Consider the following 16,945-nt stretch of genomic DNA (forward strand, 5'->3'; position numbering starts at 1 on the left):
GTTTCCCCCCCCCGTCCCCCGCCCGCCCCCAGCCCTCGCCAGGCGCCCGCGCGGCGGGAACTCAGGAACGCGCCGCCGTCCCGCTGCTTCTCAGGCTGCGCCAGGGACGCTTTGTCTTCGCGTCTGAATGACGGATTTGCAGCGGCTCTGGAGCGAGCGGGGCCTTAGGACCGTTTCCCGGACGGACGCGCTTCCAGGGGAGAAGTGAGGCGGGCACGGGGCGGTACTGGGGGCTCAGGGCCAAGGACGGGGGAGCAAGTGGCCTCTAGGGAATGGGGGGGGGGGGGGAGGGAGAGGGCGGGGGAGGTGGGGGGAGGGAGAGGGCGGGGGAGGAGGTAGGAGGGAGGTGGGAGGAGGGAAAGGGCTGAGGAGGTGGGAGGAGAGCGGGGGAGAATCCAGAGATGGGAGCCGACACCCACAAGCCCCAGGCCCCTGGCCCAGCGTCACCCCAGGCGTCCATTCATTCGTCCACAGCCAGGAGAGACACACAACATCGCCTGGGGCCACCTGCCCGAAGGTGCCTGGGAACTCCCACGAAAACACAGAAACCTGCGCTTCGTTATGCAGGAGTTTTGTTCCTGAAGATGGCATTGTTTGCAACCTCCCTCCCCACCCCACTCCCTTCTCCGGGAACATGGATTTCTGGATTTATGAATCTCTGAATTCGCCAACACCACGAAAAATCACACCCGCTGCTTTGCAAGAGCTGCTATTTATAGGAGCGCTGGGTTTCAGTGGATTCCCTCCAGAGTTGCAAAGTCATTCTCTAATGCAGCTGTTTCATCGGGCACTGCCCCCTGTCCTGGGCATCTGGTCTTTTCATATTCCTTTCAAGGCACCAATAATATGCTATTGGGGGCTGGAAGAGAGAATTTTGGGCTCCAATTTGGCTTCATCATGCAGAATCGACCTTCGTTTTAGGAACTCATCCAGCCATCCACTCACGGTGTGAACTCAGCAAGTTACTCAACTCCCAGCCTCAGTTTCCCCATTTGTAACATGGGGCTGAGCAGCTCTCATGACGAGCCCGGGGAATTGTGAAGTCCCCGGTGCATGAATGTCACCACGAATGTCGACTGTATGATCACCAGTTGTGCAGCAACACTTGTGTGCACCTGTGTGGGGGCCCTGGGCCCACCAGACTCAGAGGTGACCAGTCTCAGTGCTGGTGAGAAGGGCTATGACAGGCCCTGCAGGGCACTGGCCCTGACCCCACATCTCAGGCAGCAGTTAAAGCTGCCGAGGAGTGTGAAAAAACCATAACCCAGCAGCCACCCAGGGCTGGGTTTTGATGGGATGAATAAGAGTTTTCTAGGCAGAAGGTAGGGGAGAGGGACTCATATGCAGTGGAGTCAGGAGTCATTCTTGGGGACAGGGGGAGTGCAGTTGTCACTAGGAAGAGACAGGTGCCTCACACCACATAGAACAATTAGTTCAAAGCAAGTTAAAGACCTAGACATAGGAACTCAAACTGTAAATCACTGAGAAGACATAGGGGTGAATCTTTGTGACCTTGGTTTTCTTAGATATGATCCAAAAAGCACAGAAACAAAAGAAAAAGATAAACTGAGTTCCTCAAAATCAAAAAAATTCGTGCTTCAAAGGACATCATCAAGAAAACCAAAAAACAATCTGCAAAATGGGAGAAAATATTTGCAAATCACTTGTCTATAAGAAACTTGTATCTGGCATATATAAAGGGGGTCACATGACACAAAGAACAATTACAACTTGACAATGAAAGGACAGCTCAATTAAAAAATGGCAAAGCATGTGAATACACATTTTTCCAAGAAGATGCGCAGATGACAGATCAACACAAAAACATGCTGCACATCACTAGCCTTCAGGGAAATGCACCCACTAGGGTGGCTACAATCTCTGTTAATAATTTTGTTTAAACTGGAAAACAGCAAGTGTTGGTGGGGACTGGAGAAATTGGAAGCTTCATTAATCACTGGAGGGAATGTAAAACGGTGTGGACACCATGGAAAACAGAGTCAGGCAGTTGTTCCAAAGGTTACGCATGGAGTTGTCACATGACCCAGCAATTCCGCTCCTACATATATGTTCAAAAGAACTGAAAGTGTGTCCACATAAAAACCTGTCCACAAACCTGTCCCCAAAAAAACTGTCCACAAAAATTAGCAGCATTATTTATAATATCCCAATGTGAAATTAACCTACATGTCCATCAACTGATGAAACATGGGCTGAATCTACACAACCGAGTATTATCCGGCCATAAAAAGGAATGACATCTAATTGAAGGCAGAGTCTCAAGGAAATATTTGCATACCCATGTTGCATGTTCACAACAGCATCACTCATGAGAGCTGAGAGGTGGAGGAACCCTGTGTGCTGAAATTGGGGCTGGCCGAGCCAGCTAGGAGGTGGACAGGCTCCCTGGTGGCTCTCCAGGGATGTCCTTTAGGGACAACTTTGAGGACGTCCCATGAGAAGTGCCCACGTGGTCAAGGGCTTCAGTGTCCGGCAGCAGCTCTCAGCCACCTTTACTGGGAGCAAGGAGAGGACATATCTGGTACCTCAAAAGAACATCTTTGCCTAAAGCTCACCTGGGAGACAGAGCAAGCAGACTGCAACTTTCTGAAACTGCTTGAACCAAGTGCATGAATTTGGTGCATTCTGAAGTTCCTCTGCCCAGGGAGGACTGCTGGTCTGTGCATGGCAGGATGGACCACTGCTCTGAGTCACCTCTGTTGAGCCACCAAGGCTAGGCTTCCCTTGGAATTGCTTCCAGAATGAGATATTCAGGGCCAGTCCTTGGCTGTGGTTTCTAGACTTCTCCTGGACGGGGCAGCCCTTTGGTGCAGCTCCTGCTGCGCTGCTGGCCCCTGTCTGGCGCTCTCGGCGGCTGTGGCCACCGTGCCATTGCATGGTCCTAATGGTCTCTGTGTGTATTCAGCTTGCTTCCCGCTGTGGGGCCCCACTCCTGCTGCAGAACTCAGCCCCTGGTTCAATGCTGACATTTGTGCCCCAGTCCCTTAACTACGCGGGCATCTTCCTGTGCGTGGTGTTTTGTGGATATACATCTCTCTTTCAGCAGCTAGCTCGAGTATGATTTGCATACAACAAGCCGCACTTATCTAAAGTGTTATCCGTTGATACATTTTGCCTTTTGCCAATGATACCAAAAGCATCACCACTATCGAGATAATGAGCAGACCCCCCCCACACACAAGCTTCCAGAGCCACTCACCTTCCTCCTGCCCTCTCCCTCCACCCTCTCTCTGCAGCCCACTGACCTGGCTTCTGTTTTCACAGGTGGTAATGGTTCGGATCTGTGTCCCCACCCAACTCTCATGTCAAATTGTCACCCCCAGTGCTGGAGGTGGGGCCTGGTGGGAGGTGATTAGATCTTGGGGGTGGCTCCTCATGGTTTAGCACTGTCCCCACTGGGAGCTGTCGTCATGATAGTGAGTTCTCGTGAGATCTACTTGTTTAAAAGTGTGTGGCACCTCCCCACCCCCTCTCTTGCTCCTGCTCCAGCCACGTGACCTGACCTGCCAGGTCCCCCTTTGCCTTCCGCCATGATTGTGCGTTTCCAGAGGCCTCCCCAGAAGCAGAAACCACCATGTTTCCTGTACAGCCTACAATTAAGTCTGTTTTTTTTTTTAAATAAATTACACAGTCTCAGGTATTTCTTTATAGCAGTGCAAGAACCGACTAACACGATAGGTCAGTTTGCATCTCCCCATGTTTTGAACACATGGAATCTCTTACAGTGTTTACTCTGTCATGTGATGCCGGCTTCCTTCATTCGGCAAAGTAATTTTGAGATTCTTTCATGTCGTGCGTGCGGATAATTCACTCCTTTTCGTGACGGAATGGAACTCCACTGGTTGGATATGGCACGGATTATCTGTTTCCACATCAATGGACATTGGGTTGTTCCCAGTTTGAGACCATTACAAATAAAGCAGCCGTGGACATCCTTCACAGGCACAGGCATTTTCATATTTCCCAGCGAAAGGCCTAGGAGAGGAATCGTACAGCAGGTGGGTGTTAACCTTTTCAGAAACTCAGTAACAAGAATACAAAACCTTTTAAGAAACTACAAAACTGTCTTCCAAAGCAGCCGCACCGTTTTGCTTTCCCAGCATCAGTGATGGGAGATCCAGCTCCTCCACGTCCCCAGCAGCCGTTGGTGTAGCCAGCGTTTTTAATGCCGTGCTGGAATAGGCATGCGGTGGCAGCTTGCTGTGCTTTTAGTTTGCGTTTCTCTGATGACGGACATGCTGAGCATGCTTTCATGTGCTTCTTTGCCACTTTTTTTTTTTTTTTTTTGAGATACAGTCTCGCTCTGTCTCCCAGGCTGTAGTGCAGTGGCGTGATCTTGGCTCACTGCAACCTCCACCTCCCAGATTCAAGTGATTCTCCTGCCTCAGCCTCCTGAATAGCTGGGATTATAGGCGCCTGCCACCACGCCTGGCTAATTTTTTTGCATTTTTAGTAGAGACAGGGTTTCACCATGTTGGTCAGGCTCATCTCAAATTCCTGACCTCAGGTGATCCACCTGCCTCAGCCTTCCAAAGTGCTGGGATTACAGGCGTGAGCCACCGCGCCCGGCCTCTTTGCCACTTCTGTATCTTCCTTGAAGTGTCTGTTCCAATCTTTTGCCCATTTTTAGTTGGGTTGTTGGTTTTCCTGCTGTTGAGTTTAAAGAGTTCTCGATATATTCTACATACACGTCCTTATTGGATATACAATTTGCAAATATTTTCTTGGTCTATGGCTTGTCTTTTTATTCTCTTAGCATCTTTAGGAGAACAAAAGTTATTCTACTTAATGAAGTATGATTTATCATTTTTTCTCTTATAGATTTTGCTTTTCCCGTTGTATCTAGAAAATCTTTACTTCATCCGAGAGTACAAAGATTTTCTACTGTTTTCTTCACTAATACTTATATTTTTACATTTTATACCTAGATCTATATGATTAATTTTCAGTTAATTTTTTTCATGATGTGAAATACTGATCAAAGTTATGGTTTTGCGTGTGGATATACAATTGCTGTAGCACCGTTTGTTGAAAAGACCTTCCTTTCTCTGCTGAACTGCCTTGACACTTTTGTTGAAAATTTATTCATCCAGAATTATTCACAACAACCAAGAGGTGAAACCAACCCAAACGTCCATCGACAGGTGAGCGGAAAAATAAATGTGAAACATGCTTACAATGGGACATTATTCAGCCTTAAAAAGGAAGGAAATTCTCACACATGTTATAGTGTGAATGAATCTAGGGGTTCATCTTCATGAAATGAGTCAGTCACTAGAAGATAAATACTATCCGACTCCACTAACATCAGGTTTTCTTCTTTTCTTTCTTCTTCCCTTTTTTTTTTTTTTTGAGATGGAGTCTTGCTGTTGCCCAGGCTGGAGTGCAGTGGCACGATCTCAGCTCACTACAAGCTCTGCCTCCCGGGTTCACACCATTTTCCCGCCTCAGCCTCCTGAGTAGCTGGGACTACAGGCGCCCGTCACCATGCCCAGCTAATTTTTTGTATTTTTAGTGGAGACGGGGTTTCACCGGTGTTAGCCAGGATGGTCTCGATCTCCTGACCTTGTGATCCGCCCGCCTCAGCCTCCCAAAGTTCTAAGTGGTCAAATTCATAGAAACAGAGAGTAGAATGTCGGTTACCAGCGACCAGGGGAGGGGAAATGGGGAGTTGTTGTTTGCAAGATGAAAACGTTTTGGAGATTGGTTGTACAACAATATGAATATATTTAACACTACTTAAATATACGCTTAAAAATGAGTAAGGCCTAGTGCAGTGGCTCACACCACTTTGGGAGGCTGCAGCAGAAAGATCACTTGAGCCCGGGAGTTCAAGACCAGCCTGGGCATCATAGTGAGACGTCATCTCTACTAAAAAAAAAAAAAAAGGCCGGGCGCGGTGGCTCAAGCCTGTAATCCCAGCACTTTGGGAGGCCGAGACGGGCGGATCACGAGGTCAGGAGATCGAGACCATCCTGGCTAACACAGTGAAACCCCGTCTCTACTAAAAAATACAAAAAACTAGCCGGACGAGTTGGTCAAGCACAGTGGTCCCAGCAACTTGGGAGGCTGAGATGGGAGGATCACGTGAGCCCAGGAGATCAAGGCTGCAGTGAGCCATGATTATGCCACCACACTCCAGCCTAGGTAACAGAGTAAGACTGAAAAAAAAAATGATTAAGGTGGTACATTTTATGCTATGCATTTTTAAACCACAATTAACCATGTTTAAACAATTAACCACAGATCTGTGAATCTGTTTCTGTACTCTATGTTGTCCTGCCAACCTACTGTTGATACTGACATCATCAGTGCCACACTGGCTTGAGGACTGTCATTTTATAATATCTCTTGAAATAAATTAGCTTAACTGTTCCAATTGCGTCCTTCTTTTTCTTTGTCTTTTTTTTTCTTTTTTTTGAGACGGAGTCTCGCTCTGTCACTCAGGCTGGAGTACAATGGTGCGATCTCAGCTCACTGCAACCTCTACCTCCCTGGTTCAAGCAATTCCCCTGCCTCAGCCTCCCAAGTAGCTGGGATTACAGGCACACGCCACCATGCCCGGCTAATTTTTTTTGTATTTTTTAGTGCAGACGGGGTTTCACCATGTTGACCAGACTGGTCTCGAACTCCTGACCTCAGGTGGTCCACCTGCCTCGGCCTCCCAAAGTGCTGGGATTACAGGTGTGAGCCACCGCACCCAGCCATTCTTCTTTTTCAAAGTTGTTTTGGATTTTCTAGATCTGTTGCATTTTCATACGAATTTTAGCAATAATTTATCAATTCCTTAGAGCCACTGGGATTTTGGTTGGGGTTGTATTGAATCTCTAGACCAATAAGGGGATAATTAACATCTTAAAGATATTGAGTCTTAACATGAACAAAATGTATCTTTCCATTTATTTAGCTATTCTTTAATCCCTCAGCCATATGTTGTAAATTTATTTATTTATTTATTTATTTATTTATTTATTTATTTATTTATTTTGAGACGGAGTCTTGCTCCGTCACCCAGGCTGAAGTGCAGTGGCACAATCTCGACTCACTACAACCTCCGCCTCTGGGGCTCAAGGGTCTCTTGTGCCTCAGCCTCTCGAGTAGCTGGGATTACAGGCGTGCACCACCATGCCTGGCGAATTCTTTTGAATTTTAATAGAGACAGGGTTTCACCATGTTGCCCTGGGTGGTCTCAAACTCCTGAGCTCAGGCGATCCCCCTGCCTCCGCCTCCCAAAGTGCTGGGATTACAGGAGTGAGCCACCCCTCCCAGCCTGTAATTTTCAATATGTAAGTTTTGCACATTTTTGTCAGATTTATTTCTAAGTATTTGTTTTTGATGTTATTAATAGAATTGCTTTTTATTTAGTGTATGATTGTTTGTTACTGTAGAAATACAACTTTTTTTTTTTTACTTCCCTTAAAGTCTGCAAACTTGCTAAACTCACTAATTACTTCTAGTAGCTACTGCATTCTACAGATTTTGTAGGATTTTCTACATAGGCAATCATTTGTCTGTGAATGAAGACAGTTTTCCTTATTTTTCAACTGGGCACCTTTTTTTCTTTTTCTTGCCTGATTGTCCTGTCTCTAGCCTGCATTGCAGGGTTTAGTAGAAGTAATTAAAGTGGACATCCTTGCCTTGCTCCTGATCTTAGGATCTTAGGGGAAAGCATTCCTTCTTTCACGATTGGGTACAATGTCAGCTGTATGTTTTTTGCAGATGCCCTTTATCAGATTGAGGGAATTCCCTTCTATTCCTATGTTGCAGAAAGCTAATATCTGGAATGGATTTTGGATTTTGTCAAATGCTTTTTCTGCCTTTATTCTGATGATCATCTGGTTTTTCTATTAATGTGGTAAATTACATTGCAGGATAATTTTCAAATGCTAAACCACTCTTGCATTCCTGAAATAAATGCCACTTTGTCATGATGTATTATCCTTACTCTACACTGATAAATTCAATTTGCTCACATTTTTGTTGAGAATTTTGTGTGTGGGTTTGTGAAGGCTATTGGTTTGCTCTTTTCTTTTCTTACCATGTATTTGTCTGATGATAGTACCAGCATATGCTATGGCTTCATGGAATGAGTTGGAAAGTATTTCCTCCTACACTATTTTCTGGAAGAGTCTCTGTAAAATTGGTGTTATTTCTTTCTCAAATATTTGTATATGTTTGAGACTTCTTATTATTTGAGATTCACCAGTGAAGCCTTTGAGTCTGGAGTTTTCTTTGTAGAAAGGTGTTTTTTTTTTTTTAAACTTCTTTAATAAATAAATGAATATTTTTTCTATTTTTCTGGAGTTTTGATAATTTGTCATTCAAGAAATATGTCTATTTCATTTTGTTGCATTTAAGTAAAGCTGTTCATAACATTCCCTTATTATTCTTTTAATGTGTGTAGAATCTGTAATGATGCCTCCTTTCTCATTCCTGGTACTGGTAATTTGTGTTTCCTATATTGTTTTTCCTGCTCAGTCTACCCAGAGGTTTATCAATTTTATTGACCTTCTCAAAAATGAGCTTTGGTTTTTACTGATTTTCTCTGTGGTCTTTCTGTTTTCTAGTTCATTTGATTTCTGCTGTGACCTTTATTTATCATTTTCTGCTTCCTTAGAACTTAATTTGCTCTTCTTTTTCTAATGTCTAAAGAAAAATGCTAATATCAGTTATTTGAGACCTTCCCTCTTTTTTAATGTAGATATTTAGTGCTATGAATTTCCCCTTAAATACAGCATTAGCTGCATCCCACAAAACATAATATATGTTTTTATCTTCATTCAGTTCAAAACACTACCTAATTTTCCTTTTGATTTCTTCTTTGACACATGGGATATTTAGTAGTATGTTAGTTTCCAAATATAATGGGAATTTTGCAGATAGCTTTTTACTGTTGATTTCTAATTTAATTCCATTTTGGTCAGAGAACATACTCATTTTAGACTTCTTTTCTGGCCCAGAATGTGGTCTATCTTGATACACATTCAATGTATTCTGCTGGTGTTGAGTGGAGTTTTCTAGAAATGTCAGCTGGATCAAGTTGTTTGATAGTGTTGTTCAAATCTTCTACCTGAACTAAGCTTCTCTATTTGTTTTATGGAATGCTGAGAAAAGACTGTTTGAATCTCCAGCTACAGTTGTGAATTTGCCTGCTTCTCCTTGCAGTTCCATCAGATTTTGGTCTTTTGAAGCAAAACTTTAAAAGTATTTTGAAACTCTATAACTAAGTGTACAAACATTTAGGATTTATATGTCCTCTTGATTTATTTATCCCATTATCATTATAAAATGGCCCACTTATCCCTGGCAATGTGAAGGCAAAACACTTCTGAGTACTCTACTTGGTATCCTGTCAATTCTGTGGTTTTTCACTCTAAATGGTGGGAATAGGAACTATTCCTGGCCCTGTGTTAGCTAGCAATGTTATTTCTGAAATTCTTTCCTTGGCTGGCTTCATCAGATGCATGTACTCATCAGTACTGAGCTGAAGACGCAAGAAGGAGCCTCTGCAGGCCTCTGTTCCTCTTTCACTATGCAGCTCTCTCCTCCCTGGCACTCTGCCCTGAGAACTCCAGCTTTCCTGTCCTCCCTGGACTCCCAGCGAAGTGTCCTCAGCTCAGGGAGACCACGTGTCTTTGCCTGTGTTACACATCCCTGTGCTGCAGCCTGGAAACTCTCTAGGTGGTACATAGAGGCAATCACAGGGCTCACCTCATTTGCTTTCTCTCTTGGGGATTGCCGAACTTTACTGTCTTTTAAGTCTGATGTCTTGAAAACTGCGGCTTAAGATATTTTCCTGGATTTTATAAACATATGCAAGTGGTTCTGTGAACACCGACTTTATTGTCTCTCTGCACCGCACAGTGTTCCAAAGTGTATACTTGTCACATTTTGTTTATTAATTCTTCTAAAGATGAATAATTAGGCTACCAACTTCTGCTACACAAATAGCTGTGCAAACACAGCCTTGACTGCATTCCCGGGTGAGTCAATGTGAGCATGTTTACAGGGTATGCTCTAGAGACACAGCGCTCACAGAGCACATTTACTTTTACTAAGCACGTCCACATTACTTCTCAGAGATCCTCCACCAGTTCCTACTCAGGGATACAAGAGCCTCCCTTCTCATCAATTCCCACCCAAACTTGATATCCAACCCCTTTCTAATTTTTACTATTCTGAGGGATGTAAATTGGTATGTCAGTGTTGTTTTCTTTATCGTATTGTGAGAAAACATTTTAATGGTCCATTTTCTTTTTTTTTTTTTGAGACGGAGTCTCACTCTGTCGCCCAGGCTGGAGTGCAGTGGCCGGATCTCAGCTCACTGCAAGCTCCGCCTCCCAGGTTCACGCCATTCTCCTGCCTCAGCCTCCCGAGTAGCTGGAACTACAGGCACCCGCCACCTCGCCCGGCTAGTTTTTTTTTTTTTTTTTTTTTTTTTTTGGTATTTTTTAGTAGAGACGGGGTTTCACCATGTTAGCCAGGATGGTCTCGATCTCCTGACCTCGTGATCCGCCCGTCTCGGCCTCCCAAAGTGCTGGGATTACAGGCTTGAGCCACCGCGCCCGGCCTAATGGTCCATTTTCAAGGCATGATAAATCTAAGCACTGGCAGCCAGTCTGTGGATGGAACAAACCATATGGCTCATGTACCTGGAAGGTCACGATAAGCAAACAGAATGTAGAGGGGGGGTCGGCCATAAAAGGGAAGAAAGTTTCATTATTGGCAAATCAAAACTTAAGTGGGGAAGGGGACGGGGTATAACCTTATAAGGGGGAAAATGAAACTCAGGTGATGTCGGGGAAGATTGTAACTCCATAGTACTCGACCAATGAGGACCTGGGAGAGGGTTTGTGTGCTAGGAGATCAATTACCTGCTGTAACTGCCCCAGGTGTGCCTGTCTACCAGACATCTGATCTTGCAAGACTGCCATTAAAAGTCTTGCTGGCCGGGCGCGGTGGCTCAAGCCTGTAATCCCAAAACTTTGGGAGGCCGAGGCTGGCGGATCACAAGGTAAGGAGATCGAGACCATCCTGGTTAACACGGTGAAACTCCATCTCTACTAAAAATACAAAAAATTAGCCGGGTGTGGTGGTGGCACTCAAAGATGTTTTGTATCATTATTACTCAAGAATCCCACGGAAAGTTATGCAGAAAACTTGTCTGGGGCTCTTGGTACATTAGAATGTTCCATGACTACTCAGACCCATGTGTGCCATTATGAGTTGAAATCTAGAAATAGACCAAGGGGAGTGGAACGCCCATGACAACGTGGAACGGGGCTGGAAGCAATGATGGTTCCACAGGCAGATGACCTCACTCAGGTGATTCACAGGGTCAGGGTCCATGCATATCAAGCTCTGGACGTTGGCATCAGCTATCTAAGAGAATGTGAGCAATTACTTGGAGCATCTAACATTTAAGTCAGAATTTTCTTTACAGTCTACACTTAGAACATTCACTTAACTCATTCACTTAACTCTGCCCCTCCTCTGTAGAGAGTCCATTCATTACAATCTTTCCAGTCATCTTTTCCAGCTATCTTCATATTATTGATTTCTAATTTAATGTAACCGTGGTCTGAGAGTACAACAGAAATCTATCTGGCCAGACCCCAGGCCTCCAGAATTGCCCCTTCTCTTTTTTTTTTTCTGAGATGAAACCTCGCTCTGTAGCCCAGGTTGGAGTGCAGTGGCGCGATCTCGGCTCACTACAACCTTTGCCTCCTGGATTCAAGTGATTCTCCTGCCTCACTCTCCCGATTAGCTGGGATTACAGGCATCTGCCACCACGCCTGGCTAATTTTTGTATTTTTAGTAGAGAGAGGGTTTCATCATGTTGGTCAGGCTGGTCTCGAACTCCTGACCTTGTCATCTGCCCACCTCAGCCTCCCAGAGGGCTGGGATTACAGGTGTGAGGCACCATGCCTGGCCTACATGTCCTGTTATATCCAAATAAGAAACACACCTAACAGAAATCCACAGGTCACAATACAGAAGTTGCTACTTTAACGACTCAATCCTTCAAGGTTAGTGCCTCTTAGTCTTATTTAAGAAAGCCCTTCTCTGCCCTGGGTTCAGGAATATTGTCTTCTGAATTATTTCCTAAAAGCTCTGCCATTTTGCCTTCTGCCTTTAAATTTTGAGTCCACCCAGAATTGGTGTATGAAAGTGGCATTAAGGCCGGGCGCGGTGGCTCAAGCCTGTAATCCCAGCACTTTGGGAGGCCGAGACGGGCGGATCACAAGGTCAGGAGATCGAGACCATCCTGGTTAACACGGTGAAACCCCGTCTCTACTAAAAAAATACAAAAAACTAGCCGGGCGAGGTGGCAGGCGCCTGTAGTCCCAGCTACTCGGGAGGCTGAGCCAGGAGAATGGTGTAAACCCGGGAGGCGGAGCTTGCAGTGAGCTGAGATCCGGCCACTGCACTCCAGCCTGGGCGACAGAGCTAGACTCCGTCTCAAAAAAAAAAAAAAAAGAAAAAGAAAGTGGCATTAAGTAGGGGTCTGACTCCATTTTATTTCATAGATCTTGCTGCTTGGCCCAATGTCATGTACTAAAAAGGCCACCTGTTGCCCACCCTGTCATCTCTGCAGTCTCTGTGTTGTTCCCTGGACTCTTTATTGTCTTACTGTAGACAATAGTCTTGCTAGTCCTGATTTTTTTTTTTTTTTTTTTGAGGCAGAGTCTTGCACTGTCCTCCAGGCTGGAGTGCAGTGGCACGATCTCGGCTCGCTGCAACCTCCGACTCCCAGCTTCAAGCAATTCTCCTGCCTCAGCCTCCAAAGCAGCTGGGATTACAGGCACCTGCCACCATGCCCAGCCAATTTTTTGTATTTTTGGTAGAGACGGGGTTTCACTATGTTGGCCAAGCTAGTCTCAAACTCCTGACCTAGTGATCTGCCCACCTTGGCCTCCCAAAGTGCTGGGATTACAGGTGTGAGCCACTGCACCTGGCCTATTTTTTTTTTTTTGAGACAGAGTCTCGCTCTGTTGCCCAGGCTGGAGTGCAGTGGCGTGATCTCAGCTCACTGTGACCTCCACCTCCTGGGTTCTAGCGATTCTCCTGCCTCAGCCTCCTGAGTAACAGATTACAGGTGCCCGCCACCACACCCAGCTAATTTTGCATTTTTAGTAGAGGTGGGCCATGTTGGTCAGGCTGCTCTCAAACTCCTGAACTTAGTGATTCCCCTGCCTTGGCCTCCCAAAGTGCTGGGATGACAGGTGTGAGCCACTGCACCCAGCCTTGATATCTACTTGAGCAAGCTTTCACATTTTGTGCTTCTTTTACAAGAATGTCTTGACTCTTCCTAGCTATTGAGAATTAACTTATCAAGCTTTACAAAAAAATAGTACAACAAAACAGGGCTTGCTGGGACTTTAGGATTATACTGACTAAATTAATTTGAGAGAAGCTGACATCTTTACATATTGACTATTTCAATCCATGAACATTGTAGATCTCCACCCTCCATCCCCACAAGACCACCTGGACTGAAGCTTAAGTTTGCTGTAATCGCCTCTGTGGGTTCCCCTTTCCTTTGTCATCTTTTCAAAAACTCCAAGAAGAATTTAAAAACATATCCATCATTTTGGGCTCTTTTCAGTGGGACGGTCTCAATAAATCCACCTTGCTGGATTTCTGGGATGAGGTGTCCCCTTTCAAGAGAGGATACAGGCCTCAGAGGTATAGCAGGACCTGCCAGTTCTGCCCACTCACACCTTGCAAGGAGCCAGCTGTGCTATGTCCACATCAAGGGGCTCTGGAGACTCCTGGGAGGGGCCGCCCAAGCGCTGTAAACCCACCCCTTTGGGCTGTGCATCTGCTGCAGTGTCTGCACCACACAGATACACACCCCTTGGCTTCTAATGACCTCTGACCAAAGCTCTTCTGAGAAAGGCCTTGGGACTCTGCCAGCACTGGTTGATGTGCCCAGGCCCTGTGGTCCCCACTGAGAGGGCTAAGGCTCTGTGGGCAGAGGAGGGCTCAGTCCTGCTCTCCCTCTCCCCCTGGAGCCTGTGCCTGGACACACTCTCTCCAAGCTCACTCTCTCCACTGGGACCAGCTGCATCCCCCCGGCTCCATTTCCTCTCCACAGTCAAGGAGAGCATGTCCAAAGTCCCACAGCGTCATGAGGAGCAGCTTAACGATGAGGTGTCTGTGCTGAAGACCATCCTGCCTCTGTGGGTCCTTACCTGGCCCTTGGCCCCTCCCTCTGGACTCTGGAGTTAAGGACCGAGTCTCAGCTCCCGTACTTTCTCTTCCCATGCCCCAGCCCCGGATGCGGGATCCAGCTGGGGCCCTGCTGTCCTTCCCTGTGGAACCCTGGTCCTGAGCCTTGGGAGTCCCTGGCCCACCAGAAAGGACCCTGGCCCGTCGCCACATGCCCGGCCTGGTGGGCCACATGCACATGCGTTCTGACAGGGCTCCCCCAGCCCTGCTGACGCCTGGACGCAGCCGTCGGGGTGAACCCATCTCCACGGCCAGGCTCACCAGAGGGAAGGGGCTTGGTCTGGGTTGGGGGCCAAAAAGTAGTAGAAAGCCCAGAGGTCGTTGCCAGTCACCGAGGGTGGAGGGATGGAGCAGCCTGGGTGGGTCCTCGCCTGGCCTTCTGGCCCAGGCTCTCTGCATTCAGCGACTTGTGCGAAACTTTATCCTGCAAGGGGTGATTGTGGTGTCTGTGGGAAGCGAGCAGCTCTCTGGCCACAACTTTCCCCCAGTTCTGGGGGACCTTGGGGGCTCCTCATTTCCCCCCGAATCTGCTCCCTAGCGGAATGGAGGCCATCGAGGTCCTGAGGACCCGTCCAGCCTCTTCTGGGGCCCAGAAGAGGCACTGAGGAGGCAGAGGGAGCCGGCCTGGGACAGCGGGGCCCGTATGGTGAGTCAGCAAAGAAGGCCAAGTCTCACCCAATCCACAAAGCAAGGAGGGGCCGCACGGAGGGCCCTGGGGAAGCCTCGGGTCCTCGGAGAGGCAGAGCCCACCACAGCCCCTCCTGCCTGCACTGGGGCAAACGCCTCACCCTTGGCACTGCTCAGCCTGCTGGTCATAATCACAAACCGGTGTCATGCCTCCAGGAAACTCATGCTGAGTTTGTGGCGTGTGCATCGTCATTTTCGCTATTTCTCACTTTTCCATTTTCTCTTAAGTGAGCTTTAACTTTGGTGATACCTGACAGCTAACAGGCACAGGAGGTAAGTTTCTTTCAGTGACACTGCAGATGAGTAAGAAGAGGTCTCCTACAGGGGCAGGTGTCATGCTCTGCACAGCGATGCCCACCAGCACGTTCAAGGGAAGGTGGATGTTTAAAGCCTGACTCTCACACTCAGCAGTGAGGCCGGCTCTGTGTCCGGGAGCGTGGCACCAGCTTTTTATTTTTGAGGCTAGAAATTTAAGGTAACAGGGACTTTCCAAGCGCTGGGGAAAGCCGCGCACCTGCAGGCCTTCCTTTCCTGTTCCCTACCTGGTACTTTGCATTTCGAGTAAAACTTGGTGTCAGGGTTTTGCTTCCATAAACTTTGCTCTGCAGAAATCTACAGTTCAAAGAGACGCGTTGAACACTGTTTTCAAAACTAAAATCCAAGAGAAGTGTGGCCCTTTGCTCAGCGGCAGGAATCAGGCTGAGCGGGCTCTTCTCCACTGCAGCTGGGAAGGAGGGATGTGGGAGCCGCGTTTGGGACCCCCAGCCTGGGGCACCTTGCAGGTGCTGCGGGTCCCTTCCGGGCAGGAACCAGGGGACCTCGTTCATTTCAGCACTTCCTGGGGCCACCGCGCAGGGCTGAGCCGCCCACCCACACAGAGCATGTCCGGGGGGCGCGGGGCGCAGGAGGGGCCGCGGCAAAGGCCCCAGAGGACACGCAGGGCCCGGGCCACCCCTTGCAGGGTCTCTGCCCGTTTCTCCAACTAAGGGGCGCTGGGACTTTGGGATGCGCCACGGGTCTGAGTGGGTCCCGGGGCCCCTTCCGCGGGGAGGGAGCAGGACCCCGCCTCGCAGCCGCTCCCCATCCCCGCAGCGGGTCCCCAGGACCGGCCCTGCTCCTCTCACCGGCGCCCCCGGCCTGCAGCACTCCAGGGTGGGCGCTTCCCGCGTCTGGGGCGGGCAGGCGGGGCGGGCCCTGGAACCCCCACCCCGTACCCAGCCCCCAGCCCTGCTCCCCCACCCCACGCCCTGGAACCCCCCCGGCCTGCGCCCCCCGCCCCTCCCTGATCCCAGCCGCACCGGGGCCTGGGACGCTGCAGCAGGAACCCGGCGTGGAGGGAAAGCGAAGTCTTCTCTTTCCCAGCCGGAGCCGGGTAACCATGGAAACCTCGAGAAGGACGGAAACCCCCCCTCACCCCGCAGCGCAGCGGCCCCCGGGGCTCCGCACGATGGATGCGCGCGTGGGAAGCGACTTTCCCCGAGTTTATTAAATGAGCTCTGAACAAGCCTATCCGGAAGACGCTCCTTGGTAAGTCCCAACACGAACAGCCAGAAGCCTCTAGAAGGAGAAGCCTGCGCGGGCCAGCCCTGCGGGGATGCAGGAGGCGGGGCGGGATCGGCGAGGGGGCGGGTGCCGGGAAGGCCAGGCCGGACCCAGGGGATCCGGGGCTGCGAACCCGCCGCACAGCGAGGGTCGGTCCATCCCGCGCAGCGGGCCCGGTGCCTCCAGTGGGGTCCGTGATGATGGGCAAAAAAAGAGAAAAAAAAAAAGGGAAAATATGTGAGAGAAGAGCCTTTAAAACCTGAATGTGGAAAACTTTCCTAATGATAAACAGAAATCCAGGAACGATAAGGGAAAAGATGAACACGTGACAACATTAAAAAACAGAACATTTTACACGAGACAAAATCATTAGCAACATAAACAAATGATAAAGCAGGGAAAGAACCTGCAGCGTGGATCGCGGAGTTACCGTCTGTAGAGTGGAAAGAGCTGAGGAGAC

At 48.2% G+C, this 16,945-nt stretch overlaps 1 protein-coding gene across 2 annotated transcripts in view; it reads right to left on the bottom strand.

Annotated features, from left to right (window-relative positions):
- Positions 1-3,624: 3,624 nt before the first annotated feature.
- TOLLIP (toll interacting protein) overlaps positions 3,625-16,945 on the bottom strand; it is a 46,362-nt gene continuing 33,041 nt past the window's right edge. Inside the window, exon 6 of one of the 2 annotated variants that reach the window (XM_021925392.2) lies at positions 3,625-3,996. In XM_021925392.2, the coding sequence (XP_021781084.1) occupies positions 3,758-3,996 (239 nt within the window). In that variant the 3' untranslated portion in view covers positions 3,625-3,757. The remainder of the gene's footprint in view (positions 3,997-16,945) is intronic. The other variant, XM_021925391.2, reaches the window with a different exon arrangement.

This window comes from Papio anubis, chromosome 12 (assembly GCF_008728515.1).
Source record: "Papio anubis isolate 15944 chromosome 12, Panubis1.0, whole genome shotgun sequence".
In the NCBI taxonomy this organism is placed as follows: domain Eukaryota; kingdom Metazoa; phylum Chordata; class Mammalia; order Primates; family Cercopithecidae; genus Papio; species Papio anubis.